Source organism: Chelonia mydas, chromosome 9 (genome assembly GCF_015237465.2).
Source record: "Chelonia mydas isolate rCheMyd1 chromosome 9, rCheMyd1.pri.v2, whole genome shotgun sequence".
NCBI classification, from domain to species: domain Eukaryota; kingdom Metazoa; phylum Chordata; order Testudines; family Cheloniidae; genus Chelonia; species Chelonia mydas.
In genome coordinates, this window is record NC_057855.1 from 54,174,362 (window position 1) to 54,201,225 (window position 26,864).

Below are 26,864 nucleotides of genomic sequence, written 5' to 3' on the forward strand. Positions count from 1 at the left end.
GTTACCTAAGAAGGTGTTAGAATCTCCATCTTTAGAGATTTTTAATGCCCAGCTTGACAAAGCCCTGGCTGGGATGATTCAGTTGGGGATTGGTCCTGCTTTGAGCCGGGGATTGGACTAGATGACCTCCTGAGGTCTCTTCCAATCCTAATATTCTATGATTCTCTGAAGTGTGTTACAGCACCCTAAGAGGCCCAGACCATGGCTAGTACTCCACACCTCTCCAGTGCGGACTTAGCTTTACTGTTACATCGCTAGACCAAGCCGCACAGTCAGGCAGTTGCAGCACAATGACAACTTGGCACACTGCAGAGGGAGGACTTCTTCACAGTGATTTATGGCCCAATATTCCTCTGAAAGGGAGGCAAGGATGCAGGGCCTGGAGCATGTGCCAGAAGGCATGGATATCCTATGCACAATACCACATGCTGGAAATTAAATGAACCCCCCCAAAGGTTTTGGTGCCATGCCTAGATCTAGTTCAAATGGCACTGTACGGCCCTAGGAACCGGCATGTGTGTGTTGGGGGAGTGGAATGTTGGTCAGTTATCTAATCTCCCTGACAGCAGAGCTTCCTGCAAGCTGACCTGCCAGAAGCAAGTGCCCCCTGGAAGTCATCCCAGCAGCATTCATCTTCCTGTTCTGTTAGCGCTACTGATAAGCACTCCACAACCATGAGCTCAGCACTGGGCACAGTCCAACCTAGTGGGCCTCCCAAGTGCTTTGCCACTGGGCGGCAATGGACAGCTCCTCAATGCTGAAGAGCTACGGCCAGAGATCCCCTGCAGTGCTATTAAGGTGAACTATGACCCAGAAACTTGACCCTCTCCCAGCCATGCAAGAGAAGCAGCACAGCACAATAGCGTTGTCTCTCTAAACCTCAGAGCCGAATGAGAGGAACATTTTCCAATTACTCTAGTATTTTAGATAGCAATTGTTAACAAATAGGCGGTGAGACATTTTACAGTTCTAGAGTTCTGTGTAGCCTGATGAAGGCCTCTCCCAGCTGCAAGAACCACCCATGTGAAGCACTGGTAGCCCAAAGCCATGCAGAGAAGCTGTTGCCTGAAGATGGTCTGAAGGAAAACACAGCCATACAAGAGAGGAGAGGAATTATCTTATTCAACATATTTCAGGAGTGAAAAGGAGACGAGCCAGGGACAAGAAATTGGATGTGCTCAGGGAAATGTCATTTCATAAGAAAGCAAATTATGAAACACATGTTGGCTGGTGCAGCATTTCTGCTGCAGAGAGCTCCACCTCTTGCCTTCAGAGTACTTCCAAAGCCATCAGCACCTGAGAGCTGGAGAGCAAGAGACAGATTCAGGAGTCTCTCTTGCCTTTTACATTGGAGCTCCTCTTCTCTCCTCTCCATTTACTCCACTCCATTGCACAGCACATGTGAATTTCAACAGGGGATAATTCTACCCAGTGACCAAAAGGGACCTACAAGTGGATTCTGCAGAGTTGCCTTTTTTTAGTGAAATCTGATTAAAACAAACGGCTCTTTAAACTTCAAATGTAGATAGACGGCGTGGAATTGGTTAAAATGAGTGAAACAAAAATCATCTATGCATGCTTCATCTGATAACAAGAGGCTGCTTGTTCCAGTCATGTCTTGTAGGAGGTCAAAAACCACAAAGTGCTCTTGAATAGAAGTCCTTATGATAATAACCTAGCTGCAATTCAGAGTCCCCTTGCATTCCTCCTTGCCTCACCAATCCTGCATCTTTGGGAGCAGAAGGAAATATCAGTATTCCAAATTAATAGCCAATTCGATTGCATTTTTGTTCTCATCAGATTAGGCCAGGAGGGCCCCTGCTGCATGACCCTCACTTGTGTATTTCAGCATCCCTGTGGTATTCTCAGTCAACATTTGGCTATTGTTCTCATCTGTGTTATTTGTCACCAAGACAGCCACAAGGGTGAGCCAGGAAGAGGCTACAAAGACCACAGGAAAGGAAGAGCCATAGACAGTGGGTGCACATAGGTGTTTATACCATTGAAGGAAATGCTACTCTTTTCAATACACTCTCTAGCCATCTAATGAGCCCTTCAGAATTCTTCAGTATCCCCCCCATTCATGACATCTTGGGTCAGAACCTCAGCTAGTGTATGCATAGTGTTGGCATAACTCCACTATACTGATTCCCGCACTGGGATCTGGCCCTTTTTGGTTCTATGGGTAGTCACCCACAATTATGGGAACAAATTTACTGGTACAGTTCCAAGCCTTTACTGACACCGACTCAGATTCTGCTTTCATTTACACCCACGTACATCTGGAGTAAATCCAGTGGCTGCAAGGGGTTTACCTGGGAGTAACTGAGATGAGAATTTAGGCCACCCCTAGAGGAAGATGCCTGTGGTTATGGTTAGTTTTATTTTAAACTGTATATCTTGTCAAGTCTTTCCCTCGATTTTAATAAGCTTCAGATCAGTGCCCATAAAAAGGGGATGACTTGACAGATCTAGAGCCAAATTTCTTATTTGTCCACAGACTAAATACGGAACAAAGCAGTGGCTGTACCAGCTTCCCTCCCTATGAACCTGCTGTGGAGGTGCGGGGAGGGGCTGGTATCTGTGGAAAGACAGTTTAGTCTCCAAATCTGTTCACTACTTGGGCGCTCTGCTACAATTGCAAGCAAGGTGGCCAGTCAGTACCAGCTGCAATGGGGTCTGTGATGTGGACTCTTATCCACGAGGACACGGACAGAGCCCAAACCCATTTCCATAGGCTGCAGAAGGATAACGACCCATTGACTGGTGCAGAGGTTAGACCAGTGACTAATTTGAAAGTCTCTGCAGTCACACTAGCAGCCCCTTACTGGGAATAGCTGTACATGTTGTCTGAATCTTTAAGGCTGCTTTTCCCTGTTATTGAAAAGCTATCCATCACTGATGGATTTGCTGGGAGGAGAATTCCCCTGTTCCGGAAAAGCAGAGCTATTACTTAAAGGCGCACTCCAAAGCCATGCTGAATTCATCGTATGGCATGTCTGCACAGCATAGTGTGCCCGGGCTACTGACATGTTACAGCCCAGCCCCCACCATCAACACACACACAGATGTATGTTCCACCAGCCAGGCCATGGGGGCCTTGGGCCCTGCACACAGCCCTCCCAGAACAATGGACATCTGTACCAACAGGTGCCACAGAACAACCACTCCCACCGTGGCCTGTGTCCTTGTTCCCTCGTCGTCCATCTGCAGTCTGAGGCTGACACTACAGACTTGTCATTTTGCCATCTCCTTGCCTTGCACCCCAGCCTTCTACCTGGCTCCTCTATTTGGCAGGATGCAGTGTTGGACTGCCAGATAAACAGGAAGGCTGGGGGCCTAGTCTCAGGTGAGAAAGAACTAAACCATCTAACTTTATACATGGGTCCTGGGGACCCAGTGCCTTCCCAGCTGAGGGACATTCATCACAGAAACCTACCTTTATAAATAGGTTTTCCCTGCCCTGCAGAATTCTCTGCTTCTTAGTTTGCTGAAGATATCCCAGACTGCAGCATGTTCTCACATCAAATACTAGTTTCAGATTATTTGTTTTGAATGCCAAACTTTCATATCTGTGGTGTCAGAGGGATGTGTTCTGGGACAGCACCAGCAAAGCAAGAAGAGGCTGAGAATTTTTGCAGGCAGGGGGGAAAGAGTTGTTACAAAGGCAGGTGAAAGTGTATTTGTGCTGAGTGCCTCCCCCATGCCTCCAACAGACAGCCTGCAATGTAGACTCAGCCCCTCACTCAGTTTGCCCCGTCATGGTGAAGGCACAGCCAGGCCACATGGCACCTGTTCAGCCATCACTATATGCAATAGCAATGCTGGTGGTACAAATAGCTACAATACTTGCGCTGTGTATACCTTACTGATTCCAGTTAAGAATTCCTGCCGAAAGTGGGATGGGGGCTGACAGGGTTTGGCACCTTACCCCAACTGGCAAACCCTAGGCCATTCCAAGGATTAAGGACTAGATTGTGCCCATAGCAGCAAGGTGGGATATGGAGAAGTTCACTGCCCCAGCATGAGCTCCCAGGCAGCCCCATGCTGCAGATAGGCACAATTACTCCAGGATTTCTAGTGTGGCAGAGGTCACAGAAGTACCTATTCCTGACTTTCACAGGATTCACTATCCAGTTCCCCTACCATGGAACCACCTTTGCTGGCAGGATGGAGGCATTGAGGGCAATACACTACCAGCTCCTCCCTTCTCACTATGCTAGAGCCACTGTGAGCTCATCAGGACCTGTCACACGTTTCTGAGTACAAGAGCTGGGTTTGCATCTGAGCACTGGTCAGGAGCAGAGAAGGTTCCAGTTCTGTCTCTGCCGCCTGCACACCCACACTGAGCCAGACACACTCTGGCCCCACGTCCTACAGAATGTTTGCAGCACCCATCCATGCTGGGGGGGGGGAACCATGCTGCTCATCTACAAGTGCAATCAAACAGATCGTCAGTAACCTCCAACTGCGGGAAACACAGGCAAGTTCAATTGTATCTTCAGCATGCCTTGGAGCTGAAGCCACAAGTGAATGGAAAACCTGTCCAGAAAGGAGAGCACTAGAACCAAGGTGAGACTTGCACACATCTGCCCTTGGGAGTGGAACTAGAACTCCACTTCAAAAGGACACAGAAGATGTGAAAAGCTGCCTGGAATTAGTTTGTTTTGTTTTTTTAAGTAGCAGACTTGCAGCCAGTTGTGGAGCTGTAGGTATGTAAATACTGGCTAGCCAAGGGGAAAATGAACTAATGAGAAAGGGTTGCTTTTGAGAGTTCTCCCGCTGCATACCATCTTCCCTGCTGCTGGAGAGAACTTGGGAGGCCATGTGACAACGGGGATCTGGTCAGTGTCGGAGCTCACTCCGCAGTGTTTCCTTTGCCTATTTAAATAAACCTCCTCACTTTAGCATCAAAGCAGGACTCCCAATTCAGATCTAAAAGCAATGTTATCATAAGCCACATTTCAACAGCTGGGGGAATATGTACGGACACACCACAGTCCTCTCTGGTGATGTCTATTGCAGATAGAGGGAGATCAGTAAATAAATACACAAGGGAGTCTGATTGGAGGCTCAGTTTCATATGGCCTAAAACAAGAGACAGCAGAGAGAGAACCACTTCTTACTGCATTCCCACTAGAAGGGGTGAGCATTTACCTCATTGGCAGTTTGGGGGGCAACCTGAAGACATACAGACCCTACAGGACAAGGGAATGGGACACATAGGCCCAAAGATTCCTAACCAAAACCCCACTGGAAACAAAGTGTCACAGAAAAAGAATGACTCCCCTTTAGAGAGTAAAAGTTCTGTGTTCTAGGGGCCAGCAGCCCTACCTACCACACTAGTAGCGACCATCAAGTGTTTCAATTAGGGGGGAAAAAACAGGTTTTTTTCATTTTTCCTTTCAGTTTCCCATGGAAAAAACCTTCCTTTTGGGATGTATTTTGCTGGAAAATGTTGAAGGTAAACTAAAGATAACCCAGGCCCTGATGCAAAGCTCCCTGAAATCAAAGGAAAGGCTCCTACTGACTCCAAAAGGGCTTTGGGTCAAGCCCCAGATTCAGAGCTGAAGATATTGCAGAGCTGGATTAGGGCCACTGTAGCACCAGAGTGTGTTTGTGGGGGAGCACTAGCCCTGGGCCATAGTTTATACTGCTGTATCTGCATCTGTGGATATGGGTTACTTTAGCTAATTACCTACCCAAGGTGAGGGCTCACATCTACTTTAATCTGTGAGAATTCAGCCCCCAAAATCAACTACAGTCAAGAGGTTATCAATAGAAGGGGGCCCCCCTGGTGCACAACAGAGACTACACAGTGCTCTTTCTGTACTAATTACTTTTATTAACCAACCAGTGTCAATGCACACCCTGCAATCTGGTAAAGAAAAGAAACAATACACAACGTCTAGCATTTGCATTACTCACACCCGTCCTTGCGGAGGAACCCAAAGTGTCAGTCATCATCCTCACCATGCGCCCCACCACTAAGATCAGCATGCTGGTTTCCCCCCAAGGCATGCAGGCCAGGACACAGCTTAAATCATGTGTTACGCTGACACCCACCAGAGTTCAGACATATTTATGAAGGTTTTAACCCTTTTTCCTTATTTGAGCTTCCACACCCTGCTGCTTTTGGGATGTCCAATTCTTCATGTTAGTTTCTCTTATACTAATTAACATGTATATTACCTTATCACCATAGTAACAGGAGGTTACCTTAAGGAAGTCTCTCACATTTTACCCCAGCTGCCAGTGATCATCTTGTGGTATCTACTGATCTCCTGTGGACATTATTGTCCAAACTCAGCAGTTCTTTCCAAAACCTCAGCACATCACAAATACAGAAACAAGCTCAGTAAGTTCTCTGTATAAGTCTGAAAGTTTGTCTCTCTCACCAATAGAAGTTGATCCAAGAAAAAAGGGTATTATCTCACCTGTCTTGTCTCTCTAATATTGACGATAGGCATTTTATTTATGTTATACAAGCTTTGTTTTAGGGGCCGGGGGGGGTGGGGGGTTCGGTGCTGCACTAGGGGTTGAGGAAGAAATTGTAAGAATGGAGAAGGGAGGAGAAGGGGTAAAGAAAGAGAAAATCTGCCCAGCAGGAAGGTACAGAGAGTGGACACCTGAGCATGTCTGTAGTCCCAGACCTGGACTGTTTTCTTAATAAACTGAACGCTAAGTAGCAGAGTTTGCATCTCAGTCTGTTTCCAGCACTGAGCCGTCAGTGATTGGCTCTGACAGCTCAGACAGAATTTGAGATCTGTCTTCTTTTGAGAATCAAGGCCTCTTTCCTCTGCATTCCAAAAAATGGAATGTCTGGCGGCCACAGGCTTAATGCTTAATTTTGCTGGATTCAGCAAGTCTTGCAACTGTAGCTTGGATCCAGGAATGTTAGAACTAGCAGAATCTGCTCCTTCCCCCCAGCCAGAAATCTGTGTGAGTAGCAGAGGAGCACATAACTCACTCAACAAATATGGCTTCTTTTTCTGCTCATAGGCTGTCATCTTTGCGGCACTTGAGGCAAGGGTGGGGTAGAACCCTGGAGCACCTTCCTGAGCTCTGCCAGTGGCACTGGAAGCAGCCAGGGTAAAGGCGAGCCCAACGGTGGGCAGCTCCCCTGTGCAGCTGGCGCGTAATCGTGGGGGGTGCCTGGTAGCACGGTGTGGCTGCACAAGTGCACAGCTTGGGGAAGCCCTGGTGATGCGCCTTGTGGCTGCTCCCCAGGTGACTGGGCCTAGGTTTCATAGTTGGGGATTCCAGTATTGCCAGCCCCTGTTCAAAAATCATGATTAATTTCCCCCCACCCCCAAAAATCATGGAATTGTCTTAAAAAAGTCATGATAAAAACCTTCAATTTGGGGGCCTTTTTATTTGTCTTCAGGGTTTTGAGCCTTTGGGGCACAGCTGGGGCACATTTTCAAGCTTCTAGAAACTCATTTAAAAAGCTATCCAAGGTTCTCACCTAGTCACTGGACTCCAGGAGCTGGGACCCAATATCACTAGATTCACAATAAGTCACAAGCGTTGGCAACGCTGGGACCCACAGCAATGACTGGGACTCTCTCCTCTGTCACAGTCACACATATAGCTGTGTGCATGAAGTCCTAGCTACCAAAGGCGCAGTCAAGTTCTCTTCTGGCTTGTTTAATTTCCTGTGGGTCAGAGCTCTGGAGCAGGGAAACTGAGACCCCCATTCCCCTACTGTAGTAACCAGTGCCAAGCTAATAAAATAACCACTTCCCCTGCAAACACTTGAACGTGCATGCTCAACACTAGTTTTCTGTGAGCCTCAGTGCAAGCAAACCTCAGCTACCAAATGAGCACAAAGAGGCATGAGCACAGCCTGGGTGAATTTATTCTGCAATCCACACCAATACACAGACATTTTGTCATAGTTGCCCAGCCCCATAGTTGCCCAGCTCCACTAGTTTCCAAGCCAGCCATGCTCCACCTCACTGTGCACAGGAAGTCTCTTCATTCCAAGTACACTGTGTAGTCTTAGGTTTCTGAGGCTAGCACTGCAATCCACCTCATCCATTTTTTTAAATCCCTGAGCAAAGGAGTAAATCTCTTGGTGAACAATACAAGAGCTCTGCAGGTTATTCTGGATTCACCCTGATGGAATCTCTGGGAAAGAGATTCCCCTTTCTTATTTATTGCTGGTATTGTTTCGTGGGAGAAATCAGTCTGTGCGCTGCATCAAGGTGTGCTTCAGATACAGAGTGCAGGTTCTCACACGGTGACTGTTGCCCCACTGGGATCTCCACTCAGCTGTGCATGTTTGGGGGTGAAGATTTCTGGAGTAGTGGAGGAAGCTTATCTGAGGGCATATTAGAAACCTGGGATCTTTACTTTTCCCCTTCCAAGGTTCCCCACAGCAGCACCAGCTCAAAGCCACTACTCAAGCATGAAGAAAGGAGCCTGGGGAGCAGAACCATCCACTCCAGCTCACACCTAGGTGCCCCCCATGCAAGTGTTTCACACAGCTCTGCTGATGGTTAATTGCATGCCAGCCCTGCTTTGTTTCAGTCTCCCCTGTTTTCATACACTGCTAGTATTTCCACCAGCCTCTTAGTTATTGCTAGACTGCTCACAAAATGTGCAGGGCATTGCAGACCTCTCATGGTTATGCCAGGACTGTCTGGAAAGAGAGTAGACAGAAGGCTTTGTCAAGTCCATCTCCACACCAGCCAGGTATCACCAAAGCAGAACTGGGGTGAAGGAGGGGTGTTATCAGTGGCGACAAAGGCTGCCTTGAAGGAGCACAGCACAGATTGTGCATACATTTCCATCAACACCACATGGGCCGGGTCATTAACTAACTCGTATCTGACTAATCAAAAGTCTCCAGACACCGACTCATTCAGGAACAAGTCTAATGAAATGACGGAGCACCATGGAGTGTCTTAGGCTCCCATGTGGTGGAACAGTTCTGGCTGCTCCAAAAAGCAGAGGAAGCTAGATGGAAGCAGACTCCCTTGCAAGGAGGAAGTGCTGGCTATAGCTGGGAGAAGGGAAGCCAGGAGAAGGGGAGACACCTGCAGTGGGTCAGTTCTGGGTCCTAGCATGAGGAGCAAGGGCTGGAATGAGGGAGACTCCCTTGTAATGAGGCTTCTCCAGATGCCAGCAGTGGGGAGGGGAACCTGGAATCAGAGTGACTCCCTGGGGTGATGAGGCAATACGGGCTCCTCCCGGAAGGAGAGTGAGAGGCCCTAAGAACATAAGAACATAAGAATGGCCATACTGGGTCAGACCAAAGGTCCATCCAGCCCAGTATCCCGTCTACCGAAAGTGGCCCACGTCAGGTGCCCCAGAGGGAGTGAACTTAACAGGTAATGATCAAGTGATCTCTCTCCTGCCATCCATCTCCACCCTCTGACAAACAGAGGCTAGGGACACCATTCCTTATCCATCCTGGCTAATAGCCATTAATGGACTTAACCTCCATGAATTTATCCAGTTCTCTTTTAGACCCTGTTATAGTCCTAGCCTTCAGCCTTCACAACCTCCTCAAGCAAGGAGTTCCAGAGGTTGACTGTGCACTGAGTGAAGAAGAACTTCCTTTTATTTGTTTTAAACCTGCTGCCCATTAATTTCATTTGGTGGCCCCTAGTTCTTATATTATGGGAACAACTAAATCACTTTTCCTTATTCATTTTCTCCACACCACTCATGATTTTATATACCCCTATCGTATCCCCCCTTAGTCTCCTCTTTTCCAAGCTGAAAAATCCTTTCCTCTTTAATCTCTCCTCATATGGGATCCATTCCAAACCCCTAATCATTTTAGTTGCCCTTTTCTGAACCTTTTCTAATGCCAGTATATCTTTTTTGAGATGAGGGAACCACATCTGTACGCAGTATTTAAGATGTGGGCGTACCATGGATTTATATAAGGGCAATAAGATAGTCTCCATCTTATTCTCTATCCTGTTTTTAATGATTCCTAACATCCCGTTTGCTTTTTTGACTGCTGCTGCACACTGCGTGGACGTCTTTAGAGAACTATCCACAATGACTCCAAAATCTTTCTCCTGATTAGTTGTCGCTAAATTAGCCCCCATCATATTGTATGTATAGTTGGGGTTATTTTTCCCAATATGCATTACTTTACTTTTATCCACATTAAATTTCATTTGCCATTTTGTTGCCCAATCACTTAGTTTTGTGAGATCTTTTTGAAGTTCTTCACAGTCTGCTTTGGTCTTAACTATCTTGAGCAGTTTAGTATATCTGCAAACTTTGCCACCTCATTGTTTACCCCTTTCTCCAGATCATTTATGAATAAGTTGAATAAGATTGGTCCTAGGACTGACCCTTGGGGAACCCCACTAGTTACCCCTCTCCATTCAGAAAATTGTCCATTTGTTCCTACCCTTTGTTCCCTGTCTTTTAACCAGTTCTCAATCCATGAAAGGATCTTCCCTCTTATCCCATGACAACTTAATTTACGTAAGAGCCTTTGGTGAGGGACCTTGCCAAAGGCTTTCTGGAAATCTAAGTACACTATGTCCACTGGATCCCCCTTGTCCTCATGTTTGTTGACCCCCTCAAAGAACTGTAATAGATTAGTAAGACATGATCTCCCTTTACAGAAGCCATGTTGACTTTTGCGCAACAATTTATGTCTATGTGTCTGACAATTTTATTCTTTACTATTGTTTCAACTAATTTGCCTGCTACTGATGTTAGACTTACCGGTCTGTAATTGCCAGGATCACCTTTAGAGCCCGTCTTAAATATTGGCGTTACATTAGCTATCTTCCAGTCACTGGGTACAGTAGCTGATTTAAAGGACAGATTACAAACCATAGTTAATAGTTCTGCAATTTCACATTTGAGTTCTTTCAGAACTCTTGGGTGAATGCCATCTGGTCCCGGTGACTTGTTACTGTTAAGTTTGTCAATTAATTCCAAAACCTCCTCTAGTGACGCTTCAATCTGTGACAATTCCTCAGATTTGTCACCTACAAAAGATGGCTCATGTTTGGGAATCTCCCTAACATCCTCAGCCGTGAAGACTGAAGCAAAGAATTCATTTAGTTTCTCTGAGATGATTTTATCATCTTTAAGTGCTCCTTTTGTATCTCGATCGTCCAGGGGCCCCACTGGTTGTTTAGCAGGCTTCCTGCTTCTGATGTACTTAAAAACATTTTGTTATTACCTTTTGAGTTTTTGGCTAGCTGTTCTTCAAACTCCTTTTTGGCTTTTCTTATTACATTTTTACATTTAATTTGGCAGTGTTTATGCTCCTTTCTATTTACCTCACTAGGATCTGACTTCCACTTTTTAAAAGATGCCTTTTTATCTCTCACTGCTTCTTTTACATGGTTGTTAAGCCACGGTGGCTCTTTTTCAGTTCTTTTACTGTGTTTTTTAATTTGGAGTATACATTTAAGTTGAGCCTCTATTATGGTGTCTTTGAAAAGTGTCCATGCAGCTTGCAGGGATTTCACTCTAGTCACTGTACCTTTTAATTTCTGTTTAACTAACCTCCTCATTTTTGTGTAGTTCCCCGTTCTGAAATTAAATGCCACAGTGTTGGGCTGTTGAGGTGCTCTTCCCACCACAGGAATGTTAAATGTTATTATATTATGGTCACTATTTCCAAGCGGTCCTGTTATAGTTACCTCTTGGACCAGATCCTGCGCTCCACTCAGGACTAAATCAAGAGTTGCCTCTCCCCTTGTGGGTTCCTGTACCAGCTGCTCCAAGAAGCAGCCATTTAAAGTATCGAGAAATTTTGTCTCTGCATTTTGTCCTGAGATGACATGTACCCAGTCAATATGGGGATAAGTGAAATTGCCCACTATTATTGAGTTCTTTATTTTGATAGCCTCTCTAATCTCCCTTAGCATTTCATAGTCACTATCACTGTCCTGGTCAGGTGGTTGATAATAGATCCCTGCTACTATATTCCTGGAATGAGAGAGCCCTCCCAGATAATGGGGCATTTCCCAGCCAGTGGTATGATAGGTAGAGACAGTCCAGAGGAGTTCTTTTCTAAATGAGTAGTGCAGTGTGTGCTACAAAAGAGCCCAGCTCCAGGCAGATTTGCAACACAGCCCCCACCCTCTGGTCTAGCCCTGCACTCAAAGCCAGCCCCATCCCTGCTCCTCCCCCTGCCAGCCCAGACAGACATCTGTACCTGCCGTGAAGATCTGGGCAGCTACTGCCAAGAAGGCATCAGTCACCACGGTCTCGGAGTGCAGTGAGATGTTCAGCTGGCGGGCAATATTCCGGTAAACATTTGGTCGGATGTATTCCAGCTCATCCCCTGGAAACAAGGACTTGGAGTCAGCACATGCCAGCGCAGCCACACTGCATTCTGCTCATCTCCTTGAGGGAGACGACATCAACCCGGCCACCATGCCTCCGGAGAGAATATTCCTCCCCTTCAGCCCCCAGTTTGCAGATGGGAACACTGAGTCAGGGCACAGGGGTGAAAGAGGAAATCCATCCCCACACTGGTGCTGAGGCCAGGCCAGGGACCAAGGAGCGGCTGGTTGCATGCACAGACATTTCTGGGGCCGCTTGGCCATTAGCACTGGTAGTACCTGTGAGCATATTGCCCCAGCCAGCCCCACTTCCTCCTGACCTCCACAAGCCTCTGCTGCCTCCTGCACAGCAAAAGCTCCTGTAGGGGAGCACAACCAGAGGTGCCAGTGCTGCATGTGGCAGAGAGCTCCCCCCGCCCTATGCTGCTGGCATTCATGGGGGAAAGGCTTACATCTGCTTCCCAGCTCCTTTGCAGAATTGCAGCCCAAGTGGTGTTCTCAAGGCCGCAGAGGGAGCCAGTGTTGGGGTGGGATTTGAACTCAGGAACTCTATCCTAATCCTCTACTAAGCCACTGGACCCCCACCCTCCTTTTCTCTTGCCCTGGCAGATCTGACCACAGTGACTGTGGTTTCGTCTCTTGGCAGGAGAAGGATCAACAGAAGCAAAAATATCTTGATTTTTTATACTTGAGGTGCAAGTGCCTCCCTTTATTTTAGCTCTCCTGGGGCACACCCTTTTCTACACAACAAGAAAAGCCTTGGAGGAAAGGGCCTTACTAGCCCTGGAAGCTGATGAAAACTGAGAACACGCCTGGGGCTGTGAAACATTCAACGGGCAGAGCAAAGAGTGTCAGTTCAGCTATTTTACACTAACATGGGCACAGAGGAAGATCTGGAGACCTGGGTGTTCTTCAGAGGGCTACATGGTTTGCCATCTGCCTGGCTGACTCTTAAACTTCAGAACACTGAGGCCTCCAGGTAGTTCTCCAGGATGGGAGCCTGAGGCATGTATCGGCATGAAGACCACCAAGAGAAAAGGAAGTCCTCTCTCCACCACAAATGTCAATGAACTATGTTGTAGGACCCTCGCAGAACATAAATGGTCTCCAAGCTGGTTTCTGTCATGTCTACACTGCAAGTGAAGGTCTCACTATAGCACAGGGGGTTATATCTGTGCTACCTTTAATCTAGCTAGCCTGGGTAACAACAGCAGTGCAGATGTGGTGGCACAGGCTTCGGCATGGGCTTAACAACCAGTGTACAAGTCCACTGGGGACCATATGTACTCTGGTTGCTAGCCCATGCTGCCGTGTCTTCATTGCTACTGGTACCTGTGCTAGGGCTCACTCAGGTGTGCCCACCCATGCTACAGTCACATCTTCACTCGCAGCGTGGACATACCTTGGTAGTCTAGGTGGGAGTTACTCAACTTCCAGCATTGTGCAAAAAACTTTTGGGGTGGGTTGTGTGCACATGGCATGGGACAAACACTTAAAACATGTTCAGGTCCCATTTACACCACAAGGCAGAACCACGTCTCAACTGTCTGTGACTAGATCCTCCTGCACATCTGGTTCTGTAGCATAGATGGGATCGAAAAGGCAGGATTTTCCCTGACCAAATTAAAGACTCTGGAAGCGTTGTTATTAGCTACTAAACCTTACCCCATTTATACAACCTCTGACATCAGTTTTTAAATATTTAAGCAGGCAACCCCCACAGCTTCACAGTATTCCATAAAGTGTTTCGACTCTTCTGAGGGTTCAATTGTTCCATGCAATCTGATTAACAAAGGAAACCCAGCAATGCATGGCTGACGCTGATAAGAGGGAATGTTACGTACGATATGGGAGAACTGTTCCTCCATCTCAGGGTTACACAGCCTTACCCTCCGAACATGAGGAACAGAGGGATAGCCTCACCCTGAGCTAGCTGAAATATCTGTATGGTGGAGGAGGGGAATAGGATAAGCACTTGGCAGAGCACTATTATTCTTCATTATTGGTTTTATTACAGGAGGGCCTAAAGGCACTGCCCATGGTGCTAGGTGCTGTACATGCACATAGCAAGAGTCCCAGTCCTGAGGAGCTAAATAAATAGACAAGGAAAACAAAGGTACAGAGCGGGGAAGCAATTCCCCCAAGGTCACACAGCAAGTCAGGGGCAGAGCTGGGGACATTACCCTGGTCTTCTTACTCCCAAGCCAGCTCCTACCCACAAGGTCATGCTGCTTCTGAGAGCACATTACACTGGCGGCAGCCTTCTCTCTCCATGCTCAGCTGGGATCATGTGTAATGAATGTTGTGATCTCAGCAATCAGCTTGTCATCATTTCTCCCCCCTCCCCCCACGGCTGTGAAAGAGCATGAAGAGGAGAAATGGCAGCTTTGTCACATAGACCTGGACGGGCCCCTTCTGCGGCCTTGGCTCTATTAAGTGTGGGACCAGTTCAACGAAAGCTATTTTAAACTAGTGCCAGACAGTGTGGACACTCATCATCTGATTTAAATGTGGTTTATATCACTTACTGAAGTAAGCAAAACCGATATAAACCAGGTTTAAATCAGATGATAAGTTTCCACACTGTTTTAACCAAATCACCACTTACGCTAGTTTAGTTAAACAGGTGCAACTTTGAATGACCTTGGCATGCCTAAGCTTCGTCTATATTTAGTCTCCGCTGCCATTCTTATTAAATAAATATAGATCCTGCCCCTGTACTAGATTGCCTAGGACCAGTGCCCAGTATAATGGAACTAGACCAAGAACGCCACGAAGTTCCCCTAAGTCATTGAACTGCTACCAGATGGATTGTGGCTTCCAACCTCTCCTGCTTTGCGCCTGTTCTCTGAGATTCTCAAAGTGCTTTATGGCATGGCCTAGAAAAGCCTTACTACAGTCCTACAGGGTAGGTATTATAGCCTTTTCACAGCTGGGTAAACCGAGGCAGGGAGGATAAGTGACTGACAGAGTCACAGAGGAAGCCATTGGCAAAGCTGGGTAAAGGACACAGAAGTCCCATCTCACTTTCCTCTGCTCTAACTTCTGAGTGGGGATGGATTTGAATTGGCAACCAAGAGTTGAAAGATTTCGTATCCCCCATTACCAACTGCTGGGCTATCCTATCCCCCTTCAGCACAGATTTGTCAACGTTAGAAAGCAGGAGAAGTTGTTCCCCATGAAGTAAGGTTTCCTTAAAATGGCTATTTTCAAAGAAACACTGCCAAGGTCTAACATTTCACCCTGCTTGTCACGTCTCCTCTACTCCTAGGCAAAGGTGGCAACTGCTCCTTAGCTAGTTAAGTGTAACAAGAACTCAGTGAAAACACATTGTCTCCAGTCATAGCGTGAGACACTGAAAGCTGCATATCTTGGTGCCTGAGATTTCTATTTAGTGGGGATTGTCTTGAACGCCCTCTCCCCTACCCGCCTCCAGGATGAGAGTACTTTCATGTCATAGGATACCCTGAGGAAACCTGACTTAGATTTGTCTCAGCCGCATGAACATCAAATCAGGAATAATTATTCGCTTCACTGGGCTTACTCCCAACACACATGGGCCTAACAGAGATTAGAATCTAGCCTTTATCCTTTTAAGATAAAAAAGTTTCCTGAATACAAGAGCGTATTTCACCCGAACTGCAAAGTCCATGTTAGCATTAGGCCAGGTTTACACAGCTAAATTTGTCAGCATAGCTACGTCAGTTGGGGTGTGAAAAAAAAACCCTAGCTGACATATCTATGCCAACAAAACCCCCCATGTAGATGCAGCTGTGCCGAGAGAAGAGTGCTTCTTTCAGCTTAGCTGATGTTGGGGGAGGTGGTGTAACCATGTTGGCATAGGCATGTTCTGGCTTAGCTATGCCAACATAGGCTCTGTAGTGTAGAATTGGCCTTAGAGAGTGAGCGTACACCACTAATGTCACATGCCAGCAGGATGCAGGAGTGTCCAAACATTTCCCAGGTGCATGGAGCCCATGGGAAGTGTCAAGCCAACTTCAGCAACCCTTTCCCTGGCAGTGCAGCCAACAGCTGCCTCAAGGACACACAACCCCATTGTGGAGCAGAGGCGAGACTATGGATATGTTATCTGCCCACCCTGTACTTAATAATGCTCACAGTGGGGGGAGGGGCACGGGGGTGGACATATCTGCTGCCGCCTGCCCTCACCCACAATACAGATCCCAGGACCCACAAAGCACCCTCTGTAGGGCCCAGAGAAGGACTGTGTGCTGTGGAGAGGCTGACCCCAATCTGCCACAAGGTAAGGTCAGATCCGCACATGGAAGGACTCTCTGTCTGTGGATCTAGGAATCTGATTGGGCTCTGAGTTACAAAACTGGTGCTGGGAATTGAGGACCTAAAGTTCCTCTTCTCTTGCTGAAGATCTACATCCCCCTCTCATTCCAGGCTGGAGGCAATTCCCAACAAGTAAGGGCTCGTCTATGTGGGGAAACTGACCAGAATAGCTTATCCAGAATAGCTTCTGGTGTGGACACTCTTATTCTGGAATAAAAATTACTTTATTCTGGAACAATTGGGAAGCACACTCATTCCAGAATTCTGTATTCTGGAATAGACTGTCCACTTGAGCAGCTGTTCTGGTCAATTGCCCCTGGGTCTGAAGTAAACATCAGCAGATCGAGGGACATGATCGTTCTCCTCTATTCGACACTGGTGAGGCCTCATCTGGAGTACTGTGTCCAGTTTTGGGCCCCACACTACAAGAAGGATGTGGAAAAATTGGAAAGAGTCCAGCGGAGGGCAACAAAAATGATTAGGGGACTGGAACACATGACTTATGAGGAGAGGCTGAGGGAACTGGGGATGTTTAGTCTATGGAAGAGAAGAATGAGGGGGGATTTGATAGTTGCTTTCAATTATCTGAAAGGGGGTTCCAAAGAGAATGGCTCTAGACTGTTCTCAGTGGTAGCAGATGACAGAACAAGGAGTAATGGTCTCAAGTTGCAGTGGGGGAGATTTAGGTTGGATATTAGGAAAAACTGTTTCACTAGGAGTGTGGTGAAACACTGGAATGCGTTACCTAGGGAGGTGGTGGAATCTCCTTCCTTAGAAGTTTTTAAGGTCAGGTTTGACAAAGCCCTGGCTGGGATGATTTAATTGGGGATCGGTCCTGCTTTGAGCAGGGGGTTGGACTAGATGACCTCCTGAGGTCCCTTCCAACCCGGATATTCTATGATTCTATGATCATCCAGCAGGCTTGAGAAGAAAACTGTGAGAAAGCAGATGGGCACATCTACACAGCACTGAATGCTGATGGAAGCCACAACAGATGGCAGAGGGGGAACCAGTAGGACAGAGAGAACTCTAAGGGATAAATTCTTCATTTTATGGCCTGTGCTGGTCCCCAAAATCTTCCCTTTGCCAAGGAAGAACAGACACACCAACTAATGGTTGGCTAGCAGAACACAGGGGATTTACAGTGCATGGGGAGCTCAGAGTACTGCGCTGATTCCAGTTAAGCTCAGGAAGGCCAGTTTCTCAGCTGGTGTCAACTGAGGCGCGGCCAGGTGGCTCTGCATGCTGCCCTGTCCACAGGTGCCACCCCCGTAGCTCCCATTGGCCGCGGTTCCCGGCCAATGGAAGCTGTGGAGCTGGCACTTGGGGTGGGGACAGTGTGCAACTGACGCAATGCCATTGACATCAATGGCACCATGGTAGTTTACAGCAACTGGGGACCTTGCCCCCAAGGGCGGCTGAGGATTCACTGACAGTACTCCAGCGTGAGCACTGCTGGTCTTCCCTTCATCAACTAATGCCTACGAGTCTGCTCGCACCAGGAGCCAGGCAGACATGCAGCTGGTGGTGGCAAGGCCGATACAATGATTGTGGTTGTTCCAGACATAGATGGATGGTTGGTTTGTAGGAGTTTTTTTATAATAAAGCTGCACACTTATTTTTACTGTTTGTAACCAGTTAGTCCTATTAGCAGCCACAGTGTCTCACTGCTCTGTGCCACTGTTCCTCAGTTGTGAGCTCTGTAAGAGCATCAGTACAGAATTCCCTTTATCCACTGTATGTCCATGCCCACTCGCTGGCTCACCATGCTCACTTGCCAGCTTACCTTACCATCCATATGCATAAGCAAAAGAACTAGGAATGCTTTGTTCCTTCACATACACAGAGTGCTCACAGCAACTGTCACTGGGCAAGAATTGGTTTAGCTGGCTGTACCAGTTGATGCAGCAGTTTGGGGCTCAGGTTCCGGGCACATGCCTGGGAAACAGCAGTGGTTTAACACCTTTTGCTGCAGTTGACTATTTATGACAGGAAAAGAGAAGGAAGAGCGAAAGGCCATGTGGGCAGCAATGTTTCTGAACAAGTGATCAGGAAATGACCATATAGCTTAATATGAAGGATGATTTTCCCCTTGTATCCCCTATATGTGGTTCCACTCCAAGCAGGTTTGCTTAGAGAAGCCAAGCTCTTAGGACTATCAGCCAAATCCTTCCATCTGAATATAAGCACAGTAACAGAGTCAGGACAGTCGTCAAGGAGACGCCTTCAAATTCACTCTGCCATCTGCTCGCCCTCCAAAACACTTCTGCCACCCACATTTGACCCCACCTGAGCAGATGGGGGAGAAAGAGAGAAGACCAAAAAGGTGAAAGGGAATGGAAGGAAAAGGAAAGAAAAGACACAGATGGTAAAAGAGAGGAAAAACCAAAACAGGAGAGAAGAATATGTCTGAGGGAGAGAGGAACTTAGAGGAAAAAAATAAATGAAACAATAGAAAAGGATGAAAAATTCATCTGAGGGGAAAACCGCAGCCTGTAAAACGAAGACCAAAGAAAAGAGTCACCAGGATACAGAAAGGGGAAGGAGAAGTCACAAGGGACAAGAGGGAGAGAAGCTGGGAGAGATACTGGACTAGATCCTCAGCACATGTAAATCAGCAAAGCACACGGCAAGCAGACAGATAGTGAAGTCAATGGAAGTAGACCAGCAGAGGGTCAGGTCCACAGGATTTATTTTATAGGAAGTTTGCTTCAGGCAGCATTTTGAATCCCTAGTTTAATGGTAGTGTTCTGGCCAAAAGTGAGCTGAAGATCATTTGGACAGGGAGGGCTACTAGACACTAAAGTACTCTCCAAACCATGGTGACAGGAGGAGACTAGGAGAGAACTGGCTGACTTTAAGACAACAAAGGCTAAATATTAATAGGATGGGCAAAAAGTCACGCAGGATCGCCAGCTGTCGGTACCCCCAGCATGCCTGTACATCTAGTACAAGCTGATATAGCGCAGGATGCCACTGGTTGGCCCAATGAATCATGCTCCCCTTCTTATCACTCCTCTCTGCAGGAGAACATTCTGGCAATTAGGCCATGTCTACATTTACCAGAGACCCACGCTGCTGTGATCGATGCAGCGGGGGTCGATTTAGTGGGTCTGGTGAAGACCCACTAACTCGATGGCAGAGCGCTCTCCGTCGACTCCGTTATTCCACCGGAATGAAAAGAGTAAAGGAAGTAGGGTTGCCAAATTTCTACTCGCACAAAACTGAACACCTTTGCCCCACCTCTGTCCTGCCCCTCCTCTGAGGTCCCCACTGGCCCGCCCCTCCTCTGAGGCCCCGCCCCCACTCACTTCATTCCCTCTCCCTTTGTTGCTCGCTCTCCCCACCCTCATTTTCACGGGGCTGGAGCAGGGCGTTGGGATGCAGGAGGGTGTGAGGGCTCCAGCTGGGGGTGCAGGCTCTGGGGTGGAGCTGGGGATAAGAGGTTTGGGGTGCAGGACGGTGTTCTGGGCTGGGATCGAGGGGTTCGGAGGGCAGGAGGGGGATCAGGGCTGGGACAGGGGGTTGGGGTGTGGAAGGGGGTGTGAGGGCTGCGGCCGGTGATGCAGACTCTGGGTTGGGACTGGGAATGAAGGGTTTGGGGTGCAGGAGGGGGCTCTGGGCTGGGGCAGGGGGCTGGGGTGTGGGAGGGGGCTCCGTCTCCAGCTGGGGTATGGGCTATCAGGTGGGGCTGGGTATGAGGCGTTTGGGGTTCAGGAGGGTGCTCTGGGCTGGGATTGAGGGGTTAGGAGAGTGAGAGGGGATCAGGGCTGGCACAGGGAGTTGGGGCATGGAAGGGGGTCGGGGTACAGGCTCAGACAGCTCCCGGAAGCAGCAGCATGTCCCCTCTCTGGCTCCTAGGCAGAGGCGCAGCCAGGTGGCTCTGCATGCTGCCCTGTCCACAGGCACCACCCCCGTAGCTCCCATTGGCCGCAGTTCCCGGCCAATGGGAGCTGTGGAGCTGGCACTTGGGGTGGGGACAGTGTGCAAAGCCCCTGGCTGCCGACCAGACTTTTAACAGCCCAGTCAGTGGTGCTGACCAGAACCGCCATGGTCCCTTTTCGACTGGTCATTCCACTTGAAAACTGGACACCTGGCAACCCTAAAGGGAAGTTGACAGGATAGTGTCTCCCGTCGACGCAGCGCGGTGTAGATAGGGTTGCCAGCTACATTCCCTGTAAGCTGTGCGGTCACATGGCCGCACAGCAGCCTATTAAGTGCTGCGCAGGCACTCAGGGAACCCACCCTGCCAGGACCTGCTGCAGCTGGGGGAGGGATGCCCCTCCCCTGGCCCCAACCTAGCCCTGCCCCCAACCTCCGCGGGGAGAGAGAGCTGGGGGGAGTCCTCACTCCCCGCCGAAGCCATGGGGCAGCCTGCAACCCAAATACCTCATCCCTGGCCCCACCTGAGAGCCTCCACCCACAACCGGAGCCCTCACACCCCTGCACCCCAACCCTCTGCCCCAGCCCTGAACCCCTCATCCTTGGCCCCACCCCAGAGCCCTCATCCCCAGCTGAAGCCCTCACACCCCTGCACCCCAACTCTCTGCCCCAGCCCTGATCCTCCTCCCACACTCTGAACCCCTCGGCCCCACTGCCATCACATTAATTATGTTATGTGCACCAATATGGAGGTGATGTGTCACCTCCATATTGGTGTACATAACAAAATTCATTCCGCACATATGTGGGAAAAGTAGAGGGAACACTGGTTGCCAGGCATCCGGTTTTTGACCAGTACCACTGACTGGGCCATTAAAAGTCTGGATGGCGGCGCAGCGGGGCTAAGGCAGGCTCCCTGCCTGCCCTGGCTCTGCACAGCTCCCCAGAAGCAGCCGGCATGTCCCTGTGGACTCTAGGCACAGGGGTGAACAGGGAAGTTCCATGCGCTGTCCCCACCCCCCGTGCCAGCTCCACAGCTCCCACTGGCTGGGAACCATGACCAATGGAAGCTGCGGGGGTGGCCACACCTGGCCACACCTCCAGCCAAGGGGCAGAACATGGCAGCCGCTTCCAGGAGCAGCACAGAGCCAGGGCAGGCAGGGAGTCCCAACTGGGAGCTGCCTCAGGTAAGTGCCGCCCGGTCAGAGCCCTGACCCCAAACCCTCTGCCCCAGGTCAGAACCCACACCCAAACTCCCTCCCAGAGCCAGCACCCCATACTCCCTTCTGCACCCCAACATCCTACCCCAGCCCTGAGCTCCCTCCCACACCCGCTCCGACACTCCAAACCCCTGTCTCAGCCCTGAGCCCCCTCCCACACTCCAAACCCCTCAGCCCCAGGCCGGAGCCCACTCCTGCACACCAAACTGCTCACCCCTGGCCCCACCCCAGAGCCCACAACCCCACCCGAAGCCTGCAGCCCCTCCCACATCTCAATTCCCCGCCCCAGCCCTGAGCCCACTCTTGCATTCCAAACCCCTTGATTCCAGCCTGGAGCCCCCTCTTGCACCCCAAATCCCTCATCCCCAGCCCCACCCCAGAGTCCGCACCCCCAACTGGAGCCCTCACCACCTCCCATACCCCAAACCCCTGCCCCAGCCCAGTGAAAGTGAGTGAGGGTGGGGGAGAGCGAGTGACGGAGGGAGGGGGGCTGGAGTCAGTGGGGGGCAGAGCCTCAGAGAAGGGGTGGGGCAGGGGAGGGCCGTTGGGGAAGGGGTGGAGCGGGGCAAGGATGTTCAGTTTTGTGCAATTAGAAAGTTGGCAACCCTAGGTGCAGACCTAAGGTAAGGTCGACCTAAGCTATGTCAACTCCAGTTACGTTATTCACATAGCTGGAGTAGTGTAACTTAGGTCGACTTACCTGCCTAGTGTAGACAAGGCCTTAGCGGTGCCACCTAGCATATGCACTTGATGCCAGCACTGCACATGTTAGCCCCTATGGTCACCCCACCACCACCACCTGTTCCTACAACCCAACATTCAGATCTTGGTAATTATACATAGTAATGGTGTTAGGCTGATACAGCCTTTAGTGCTTTGCTGGCTGGATGCCATCTAGCCATCACCACCACATATTTGCTCCTTGCATCTTTTTTCTTCCTGCACAACTGCACAGGCAAAGCCAGGTTGTGCAAAGCTCCCTGGACTTGTGATTTGGCCGCACCCCTCCAAGCATGGATGGCCCCAATGCCAGAAGCAATAGAGAAGACTCCTGTCCAACTGAGTGAATCAGAGAGACAGTCTAAGGCAGATGGCAGTGGATTAACTGTCACACTTTGTTACTGAAATGCAGCCATTAAAAGGTTCTCCAATGCACACAGTCCAAGTGGAAGACCCCCAATGAAGCATCCCTACAACTCGGTCACCCCCTACCTAGGTGAGCAATTGAAGCAGCCCAGGTTTACCACTAGCAGAATTATACAGATAAGATTGTAACTGTAGACTGGCATTGGGCTGTCATGGAGGTCAACTCACCCTTCTGAATGCAGAGAATAACACCTCATTCTTTCAGCAAATAAGGTCTTGGCTGTGTGGGACGCCCTCTTGGCACCCAGCAGTCCCTGCCTTTCACCCGTTCCTGGTCTAGTCAGAAGTGCCCTGAAGGGATCCCCACAGGTCCCCTGATCGCAGCCACAGCACGGATGCTTACCTAGTCGCAGAAGCACGCTGGACACCTCAGCCAGTCTGCCGCCAGGTGTGGGTGCACTGTGCTCTGGTTTGCTCCAGCCAATGCCAGCCCGAAGCAGCCGGGAATGTATGTAGTCTCTGCAGAGCACCTTGGCCTGGGATACCAGCTCCTTGTCAGTGGGAGACCGATCAAAAACCTCCATCACCTCCGCAGCAAAGACTGAGGAACGGCGTAGCACCTCCATCCCTGACAGCTGAATTCACCGACTCAAGGTGTGCCTATCTGAAGTCTGCCCTGAAGCCTTTGACAGGAATCTGTAGCTATCGTTTAAGGGAAATAATACACTGGGCTCGTGATTCGTCACTGTTCCCAGCAAGGTTCTTGAATTAACCTTCATTAGCTTTACCTGGTGGATAAGAGCATATGGAAATCCATCAGCTCACCCGGAAGGAAAAAGGAACATAGGGCCAAATCCCCCAGCAATCTAAATCATAGTGCCATGGAAGTCATTGCTGCTACACTGATCTACACCAGCTGAAGATCAGGTCCATTGAATCTTACAGCGAATAGGCCAAATCTTGCAGTCCTTAGGTGCCCACCGAGAGCAGTGTGGGAGTTTTGCATGGGTATGGACGGCAAGATTTGCACTAATAAGATATTTTCTCTTTTTCCCCTTTAAGATTCAGCAGTTCTGAAATTAAATTTCAAAGAGACTAAATAGTTAGAATCTGGAAACAATTTTCAGAATATGTAGACAAGACCAGCTTGCTTCAATTAAATAATCCAGGAAATCAAACCAGAGTCCTACATTCCAGCTACAGTACCTCAAGCAGACGCAGAGACACAAGAATTCCAGCACATCAGAATGTGGATGTTGAAGGAAGGAGGTCACCTATACACCATAAATACTGTGCTATAATAGTGTTTCAATTTTCATATCTCCCACCATAAGGATCTCCCTTATCCTCGGAGACAAAAGCTTCGTGTTTAGTGCAATCCTAAATTAGTTTTTGTTCCTGTGACTTCTTTAAACGATACACTCTACCGGCTTTTTCTCCCAGGCCTTTCAACTGCAATTGTCTCAGCAAAGTGGAAAAGCAGAAGTGCCAGTACCTACAGTAATGACAGGTTTCAGAGTAGCAGCCGTGTTAGTCTGTATCCGCAAAAAGAAAAGGAGGACTTGTGGCACCTTAGAGACTAACAAATTTATTTGAGCATAAGCTTTCGTGAGCTACAGCTTCATCGGATGAAGTGAGCTGTAGCTCAAGAAAGCTTATGCTCAAATAAATGTGTTAGTCTCTAAGGTGCCACAAGTCCTCCTTTTCTTTTTACCTACAGTAAGAGACTTAAAATTCATTTAGAAGAACCTGAATGAAAGCTTTGGGTCTGACTTCAATGGAGCTGCAGGTGAGCAACACCCCTAAAAAAAATCAGACCAAAGTTTTAGTCAGGTGCCTATAGATGGGTTTGAGACCCTCATTTTAGGAACCCATATTTGAAAGTTTTTACCATAAAGAAAACAATGCCAAATTCTTAAAAACTTCCCAGCAAAGGACATATTTACCTCTCATGTTGCATTTCCTTCCTTTCAGTGATCTTTTGTCGGTTTCAGCTGGTTCTCATATTTCGTTGGAAGAACTGGTTCGAACAATCTGTTTTAGGATTTATAAAGATTATAATGATTCTCCGCTCCCATCCTCTGCTGGAGCTAGAGTGCAGCTGCTTGCTCGGTTCTTTATTCTCTCCCCATCTCTGCCAGCCTCCACATCCCGTGTGCACTCTAGTAGGATCCTACCACTTGTTCTGCTGCTTTTGAGAGCTGGGGGCAGACAGAGAAAGGAAAGCCTCTTGCTTTAGCCTTGTAAGGAAGATGAAATAACCAGGGGCGGGGTTATGCAAGCCGGCTAGCAATAATCTCCCCTCCCATTTTTTCCTCAGTTAAGGAGGCTCTAGGCAGTTGTACTGCTAGGTTAAGAGGGACTTTTTTCAGGATGTTCCAGCCCAAACAGAACATTGCTTAAACAGGTGGCTGAGCTCCAGGGAGAGCATGCTCTGATGTACCACTGAGAACACTCCCAAGGAGAAGTATTATTCCCTGATTAAAGTGTATTCCTTGGACCGCTTTTGCAGAATCTGCGATAGTTATTTGCCCATAGAACCCAAAGTGCCAAATCATGGAATGCAGCACCTGGAGTGGGTGGCTGTGATGCTAGATTTTGAACAGGTTGTAAAGTTGAACTATTAGCAACACAGGTGCTCAACAACACTGAGGTGAAACAACAGACCAGATCAGTTGTAATTCCCAAAAGGTTATTAGTAGAGCTGGTCAAGAAGTTCAAAAGTGTCCAAACCAGGTCTGCGTCTCAAACAATCCCTGAGCCCAGCCAGTCTCACTGCAAATTCAGTTTTGCTTAGTGGGAGGGAGGAAGAAACCCATTGAATTTCTTGACCAGCTCTTCACCAAAAGAGATTTATATCTCGATAATATCTAGTCCAAGACGTAACGTATTCCAGGATTCTGTGGTCACAGAACCTGCCATCTGCCCACCATTTGTTGCAGAATGTGGTCCAGAATATAAGGTGTTTTTTAAAGTCATGTTTCTAGCCTTCATGGCATCAGTATAACTGAGGCAGTGTTGCCTTCTTGAATCTGGAGATAGCTTGAAACAGTAGTCCCAGTTTAAATTGTCCCCATTAACTCAATGGTGCTCTGAAACAAAGGTGAAGATTTAGCATCGATATTGTTTAGCTGATCATTCAACCAGAATGCCAGCTAATATAATTACTCCACATTGCCTTCCACTTCTCCTCAGATGCCAAAAGCCTCCCCATAGCTGTCCTCTATCCATCTGTCCAAGCTTCTCACGCCCTCTTCAGTTTCTGCAATGCCATTGTGAGTTAAATACAACAGTCTGTGGCTCATTGAAAGGTGACGGTGTCAGGGCTGTGTAAAGTAATTGGAATTTCATATCAAGACGGAGACAGCTAATCTGAGTCTATTGAAGCAGCACCATAATTTCTAGTCTGCCACACAAGAACAGAGCACACCAATTCAGGGCCCTTGCAGTGGAATTTAAGACTAGTTTGCCACAGGATACACAGAGCCTTGAAATAGATAAACATAGCTAGATATAGGCCTAGTCCACACTAGAAAAAGTTTGCTGGTCGTAATATAATGTCAACCCCCCTAGCATAGATGCATTTTATACTGGCAGAAAGTACTTTTCTCATTATAAACTCCGCCACTTTGGTGAGTGAAATAAGCACTCTTACACCGGCATAAAAGCGTATGTACACAAGACCTCTGCTGCAATTGAAGTAACTGACATTGCTCTGTTGGCAAAAGTCCTAATGGACACCTGGCCTCAGCTTACAAGAGAAGCTAACAATTCAAGTTCAAAATAGGTTCCTAATACACTTTACTGAGCTTGGCTATTTCAAGGGTGAAACACCACACTAGTGATGACACTTCACATACCATGTAAGTCCATACACTGGTACAAAGGGTTGGGCCGAGGACACATTACAAGTTTAAAATCCAACTTTCCTATCTTTAGACAATGTGTCTTGCAGCCTTAATAGTTAAAAGTCACTATTTAGTCAGCAAGGTCACTTACATTTTTGAATAAGAAACAATGCCCTTGCTGTGGAATGTATACTGGGTCAGGGAGAACGCAACAATAAAAGCCAGTTTCTACTGGGGGAAGTCGG

At 48.3% G+C, this 26,864-nt stretch overlaps 2 protein-coding genes across 5 annotated transcripts in view; one reads left to right on the forward strand and one right to left on the reverse strand.

Annotated features, from left to right (window-relative positions):
• Window positions 1-9,282, forward strand: part of THAP4 (THAP domain containing 4) — a 79,433-nt gene extending 70,151 nt beyond the window's left edge. The window contains exon 6 of the mRNA XM_043522451.1: window positions 8,374-9,282. Coding sequence (XP_043378386.1) covers window positions 8,374-8,508 — 135 coding nt within the window. The 3' untranslated portion in view covers window positions 8,509-9,282. The remainder of the gene's footprint in view (window positions 1-8,373) is intronic.
• The window catches only part of BOK (BCL2 family apoptosis regulator BOK), a 40,276-nt gene extending 15,281 nt beyond the window's left edge, over window positions 1-24,995 (reverse strand). The window contains exons 1-4 of one of the 4 annotated variants that reach the window (XM_043522460.1): window positions 24,718-24,994; window positions 24,521-24,573; window positions 23,175-23,559; window positions 12,155-12,283 (exon numbers count right to left, since the gene is read on the reverse strand). In XM_043522460.1, coding sequence (XP_043378395.1) covers window positions 12,155-12,283; window positions 23,175-23,397 — 352 coding nt within the window. In that variant the 5' untranslated portion in view covers window positions 23,398-23,559; window positions 24,521-24,573; window positions 24,718-24,994. Of the gene's footprint in view, window positions 1-12,154; window positions 12,284-23,174; window positions 23,560-24,520; window positions 24,574-24,717 lie in introns of all 4 variants that reach the window. The other 3 variants (XM_027829596.2, XM_043522461.1, XM_027829594.2) reach the window with 3 other exon arrangements.
• Between the last annotated feature and the right edge of the window lie 1,869 nt (window positions 24,996-26,864).